Here is a 6,403-nt window from a genome sequence, read left to right on the forward strand (position 1 = left end):
CTCATGGTATGGCCTCCGGCAACAGGTTGGCGAACTGTTCCAGGAAGAACTAGCTATGGAAACAAGGCATAAGCATGTCTGCCTTCAAGCGCCATTTGGCGCTGGTAGCTCCGAAGTGCCAGTCACAATGTTGTGGGTTCAAATCCTATTTGAGCACGAGAAATCAAGGCTGACACTCCTGCGCAGTACCAAGGCAGCACTCAGATAAGATATTAAACCGAGGCCCCATTTGCCTGCTTGGTTGGAAAAGATCCCATGGTCTTAATGGTCGCACACTATAGTATATGCCAATGCATACAATGACATGTACCTTTAAGAAGCTGTATAGTCACATCACTGTGACATCACAATGTGTGAGGGTGGAGTATAAAAGTACAGCCTCCATGTTCGGTGCTCACTATTGCCGATGCTCACTCCCGCCTAAGGCCCTGTGCGAACAAGACTCTAGGTACCGACCAAGTGTTGCAGACTGGCACATTTCAAGGTCCAGGACTACGTGCTGAGGGTCGCACTAAAGCTTGGGGTAGCCGCCGCAAGGGGGAAAGGTCGCTGTCTAAGACCTTTCTGCCACAGCGCACCGAGGGGCTAGGAACTGTTGAGAGCCCCTCGGGCTGTACAGCTCAGAATGAATGTCTGCATTGAATACTAATTGTATTATAAATGTATTGAAGCACCTCAGAGTGCGACATGATGTATGTTGATAACTCCAATCCCATTGTCTGATTGTCTGCATTGACCATATTGAAATGATTGTAATATTCATTGATTGTATTGATGCACCTCGTGATCCACGAGTAAAAGTTGAATCTGACTGTACTTGTGTGATGGTGATTTTGAAATGTTTTGGAATGTTCTTCCAGATATTTTATGAATAAAATGCATTTTTCAACAAAAAAAAATCTTATGAGTCGGGCACACAGTCAAGTAATCAGCCTCAGCAACTGTTAGGACACCAGGCCAGATCGAGGCAGAGCTGCACGCCGTCGTCGCTAGTGATAAATATCAGACACTCGTGTTCGACCAGAACCCCAGTCAGTCTCGATATCCTGCTTCGTGGGGATAAAGCGTGGATACAGGTCCCTTGCGGCCGACGTGGAGATCCTCCACATGTGTGGTAGCACGGGACTGCAGCGTGCCCCCTTAGTATGTAACATCGACTTAAAGGATACGGTGGTGGGGGGGGGGGGGGGGGGGGGGGACAAGATTCTCCGGTCCATATCACATTGCTGTTTGTGGGAGCTTGCTGTGCGCAAATTGGCTGCCGCGCTTCCTACGTTAGAACAGTGACTGCGCTCTGGGAGTTTCTCAGTAAGTTAACGAAGGGTAAGTATTGGCTGTAAAGGGCTGTGAGATTAGCCAGTGATCCTGAAAGGCGCTGTGTAAATGGAAGTCTTTCCTTCCCGCCGGGTTTAATTGGACAGGGGGAGAGGGGGGCGGGGCCGCTGGCTACTTGACTGACGGTTGCCTAGGCGACCTGACCCCTGACCCCGGCCGGCCAGCGCTGATCGATTGAGCTTCCCTGAGTCCCCGCCATCCGGGTGACGGGGATCGACTGAGCGGCCATTTTAAGCAGCCGCGACCGCGGCGGAGGAACAAGAGGGAGAAAGACCCGGATACCGGGAGCGGGGGGGAGAGAGAGAGAGAGAGAGAGAGAGAAGGGGGAGATAGAAACAGACACAGACAGAGTGGGGGAGACAGAAACAGACAGGGAGAGGCCGGAGACGGTCCGGTCTGACTCAGCCTCCGGCAGGCGGTTCGCCCAGGCCCGAGAGCGGCGGCGGCGGCGGCGCCTGAAAGCCGGACCCGAAAGAGAGGGCGTCTTAAAGGGGCAGTCCAGCAGGAGAGGATCTTCAAGGGGCAGTCCAGCAGGAGAGGATCTTCAAGGGGCAGTCCTGCAGGAGAGGATCTTCAAGGGGCAGTCCTGCAGGAGAGGATCTTCAAGGGGCAGTCCAGCAGGAGAGGATCTTCAAGGGGCAGTCCTGCAGGAGTGGATCTTCAAGGGGCAGTCCAGCAGGAGAGGATCTTCAAGGGGCAGTCCTGCAGGAGAGGATCTTCAAGGGGCAGTCCTGCAGGAGAGGATCTTCAAGGGGCAGTCCTGCAGGAGAGGATCTTCAAGGGGCAGTCCAGCAGGAGAGGATCTTCAAGGGGCAGTCCTGCAGGAGAGGATCTTCAAGGGGCAGTCCAGCAGGAGAGGATCTTCAAGGGGCAGTCCTGCAGGAGAGGATCTTCAAGGGGCAGTCCTGCAGGAGAGGATCTTCAAGGGGCAGTCCTGCAGGAGAGGATCTTCAAGGGGCAGTCCTGCAGGAGAGGATCTTCAAGGGGCAGTCCAGCAGGAGAGGATCTTCAAGGGGCAGTCCTGCAGGAGAGGATCTTCAAGGGGCAGTCCAGCAGGAGAGGATCTTCAAGGGGCAGTCCTGCAGGAGAGGGTCTTCAAGGGGCAGTCCTGCAGGAGAGGGTCTTCAAGGGGCAGTCCTGCAGGAGAGGGTCTTCAAGGTGCAGTCCGGGAGCAGAGGGTCTTCAAGGGGCAGTCCAGCAGGAGAGGGTCTTCAAGGTGCAGTCCGGGAGGCGGAGGGTCTTAAAGGGGCAGTCCGGGAGGCGGAGGGACTCTGAAAGCAACAGTCCACAAGGAGGAGGAGGAGGAAAACATTTCAAAGTGATAGTTCAGGTGGAGGAGGGACTCTTAAAGCGACAATCCCACCACTTGAGTCCATTTAGAAAATATACGTGGAGCCTTTTAAAGCAACAGTGCATGTGGAACTTCCTGCAGAACCTCTTGTGATGCAGCAGCTGCTCTGACTCTCTGGGCCATTGACTTTGTGCTAGCTCCAGTGAGTGCTCGTTGCCCTGACTTTTTCCCGCATTTTAATTCTACGCCTGTGCAGTTTTCATTGATGCATTAAGAGGGGCGGGCGAATATTGTCTTACCCTCCTCCTCAGGAGTTTACGTGCAGTGTCTGAAGGAAAGTCGCATCTAACTTCATCGAGAGCAGGCGGCCAAACATGACTGATCTGAACCGGCAACTGCAGGAGTACCTGTCAAAGTCGCGAAGCGGGCGGAATGGGGATGGGGGCGACAGCGAGCCGCTCCTCACTCCAGACCCCGATACCCCAGCACCTGTTGGGGCCATGTCCAGCTGGGTGAGCCAGATGAACCCGTTCTCCTCCGGACAGAGCAACAAGACAGCGTCGAGCCAGGGCTCCGGTCCCTCCTCTGGGGGTTTTTGGTCAACGGATCCGGACCCCTGCCTGTCTGTCCTGTCCCGCCGCCAGAGGCTGACAGCTTTCGGTCTGTGCCTGGCCATGGGGCTGCTGTGCTTCAGCCTGTCGGCCGTCTACGCTCCCTTCATGCTGCTGAAGGCTCGCAAGTTCGCCTTGCTCTTCACCCTGGGCAGCCTCTTCGTGCTGGCCAGCCTGGCCCTGCTGCGTGGACCCTGGAACCAACTCCGCCGGCTTCTCTCCCGTGACCAGCTGCCCTTCACCGCCGCCTACCTGGGCTCCCTCTTCGCCACCTTGTACAGCGCCCTGGCGCTGCAGAGCACGTCCCTGACCGCTGTGGCTGCCACCTTCCAGCTCCTCACCCTCGCCAGCTACCTGGTCAGCTCTGTCCCTGGGGGCGCGGCCGGTCTTCGGTTCATTGGCGGCCTCTTCTCCTCGGCCTTCAAGCGCACCGTCAGCAAGAGCCTGCCCGTGTGAGAAAGAGACTGGGTGGTGGTTGGGGATGGAGGAGGGAGAGAAAATGGCTTGGCGTAAAAGACAGCCGTTCCCCTTAGGAAGTGTCAGCCATGGCTGTGGACTGCACTCTCACTCACTCACTCTCTCTCTCTCTCTCTCTCTCGTCTTCAAGTCAGTAGGTCGTGAGTTCGAGTCCCACTCCAGAGGCCCGAGCACGAAATCTTATGCCGATGCTCCCTGTGCGTTACTGAGGGACTGTTTCACTGTTAGAGGTGAACTATTTCAAATGAGATATTAAACCGAGGACACCTTCACCCGCCCTCTTGGGTGGCCAACGCTTCAAGGAAGAGCTGGGGAGCTCTGCCTGGGTTCCAGGGGCCAACATTTCTCCCTTAATCATCATGAAAGAAAGCTGATTGCCCGGTCATTGTCATATTCCTGTGGGGGGGGTTTTTTGGGGGATCTTGGCTGCTGCATTTCTTATCTTACAACAGTGACTATGCTTGTGGAAAAAAAAAATGCACTTTGAGACAATTGGCAGTCGTGAAAGGCGATATATAAATGCAAGTCTTCCTTTCCCTGGCTTGGAGAGAGAATGGGAATGATGGCTGCCAGCCAGGAGCAGATTGTGACATCCGATGAACATGGCCTCAAGTGGTGAATGGAGGTACCGCCTGGCAGCAGGATGCATAAATGATCGTGACAAACAATCGGCTGAATTTTAACTGCGCAGCATTGAGATTCCACCTCCACCGCCGCCACCCCCCCCCCCCCACCACCCCTCCTGCCGGCTCCCATTCCAGCTCCCTCTATTTGAATAGAGTCGAATTCCAACTGAAACTTCAAACCAAAGGCTGAACTGACTGAGAAGCGGCAGTGACTGGGTTGAATGAAGGGGCTGACGCTGGGTTGTAGACCGTCTGCTTCCCTGCTCCTGGAGGTGTTTGATTGTCTGGGTGTGGTATGTACAGGTACATCAGGAAGGCTCCAGCAGAGGAACGTGCTTGTTAACCCTGCCCTAATGATCCTGCTCTTACTGCACCCAAACAATCCAGGGAGCCTGGGGGACAGGACACCTGGCCTCCAATAAACTGTGATGGTGATGGATGAAATGTACACAATGTGTCCACTTAAATGGTAATAAATTGCATAGAAGCTGTGTCACTTCAAACAAAGACTGGGTCTGGACTGAGCGTGAAGATCTCGGTGGGGTTAGTGCAGGTCTGTCACTGTATAACACTGGGGTACAGTGGTGGTGGGTTCAGGTCTGTCACTGTATAACATGGGTACAGTGCTGGTGGGTACAGGACTGTCTCTGTATAAAACAGGTACAGTGCAATTGGGAACAGATCTGTCAGTCTATAACACTCAGGTACAATGTGGGTGGCTACAGGGCTGTATGTATATAACAGTGTATCCATCAGACCTGTTCCTACAAGCACTGTACCCCAGTGTGAGAGAGACAGACAAGCACCAACCAGCACTGTACCCCAGAGTTATAACATTGGAGTACAATTCTGATGGGTGCAGATCTCAGTGTGTTACCTCTGGTACAGTGCTGATGGGTACAGATCTGTCATGTATAACACTGGTGGATACAGATCTCTCTCCATATAACACTGGGATACTGTACTGGTGGGTACAAATCTGTCACTGTATAACATGCGTACAGTGGTGGTGGGTACAGGTCTGCCACTACATCATTGGGATTTAGCGCTACTGGGCATAAGTCTATCAGTGTATAACATGGGTTTACAGTGCTGGTGGGTACAGATTTGTCACTATAACACTGGGGTACAATGCTGGTGGCTACAGGTCTGTCTCTGTATAAAACTGGGTACAGTGCTGGTGGGTATAGGTCTGTCACTGTGTAACACTGGTGGGTACAGCTCTATCATTGTATAACACTGGGGCACAGTACTGGTGGGTATAGGTCTGTCATTGTATAACACTGGTGGGTACAGCTCTATCATTGTATAACACTGGGGCACAGTACTGGTGGGTATAGGTCTGTCATTGTATAACACTGGGTACAGCTCTATCATTGTATAACACTGGGGTACAGTACTGGTGGGTACAGGTCTGTCATTGTATAACACTGTGGGTACAGCTCTATCATTGTATAACACTGGGGTACAGTGCTGGTGGGTACAGATCTGTCATTGTATAACACTGGTGGTTACAGCTCTATGATTGTATAACACGGGTACAGTGCTGGTGGGTACAGATCTGTCACTGTATAACACTGGGGTACAGTACTGGTGGGTATAGGTCTGTCATTGTATAACACTGGTGGGTACAGCTCTATCATTGTATAACACGGGTACAGTGCTGGTGGGTATAGGTCTGTCATTGTATAACACTGGTGGGTATAGGTCTGTCATTGTATAACACTGGTGGGTACAGTGCTGGTGGGTATAGGTCTGTCATTGTATAACACTGGTGGGTATAGCTCTATCATTGTACAACACTGGGGCACAGTACTGGTGGGTATAGGTCTGTCATTGTATAACACTGTGGGTACAGCTCTATCATTGTATAACACTGGGGTACAGTACTGGTGGGTACAGATCTGTCATTGTATAACACTGTGGGTACAGCTCTATCATTGTATAACACTGGGGTACAGTGCTGGTGGGTACAGGTCTGTCATTGTATAACACTGGTGGTTACAGCTCTATGATTGTATAACACGGGTACAGTGCTGGTGGGTACAGGTCTGTCACTGTAT

General features: G+C 52.7%; 1 protein-coding gene across 1 annotated transcript; it reads left to right on the top strand.

Annotated features, from left to right (window-relative positions):
* The first annotated feature begins 2,998 nt into the window (after positions 1-2,998).
* sft2d3 (SFT2 domain containing 3) lies at positions 2,999-4,847 on the top strand. The gene has a single exon (XM_041213712.1). It carries the CDS (start codon positions 3,001-3,003, stop codon positions 3,691-3,693), a length of 693 nt encoding a protein of 230 aa, XP_041069646.1. The 5' UTR covers positions 2,999-3,000; the 3' UTR covers positions 3,694-4,847.
* Positions 4,848-6,403: the final 1,556 nt, after the last annotated feature.

This window comes from Carcharodon carcharias, chromosome 19 (assembly GCF_017639515.1).
Source record: "Carcharodon carcharias isolate sCarCar2 chromosome 19, sCarCar2.pri, whole genome shotgun sequence".
NCBI lineage: Eukaryota > Metazoa > Chordata > Chondrichthyes > Lamniformes > Lamnidae > Carcharodon > Carcharodon carcharias.

Bases quoted from the DNA above. Each gene is read 5' to 3' on its own strand.
- sft2d3 (XM_041213712.1), top strand. From the start codon at position 3,001: ATGACTGATCTGAACCGGCAACTGCAGGAGTACCTGTCAAAGTCGCGA.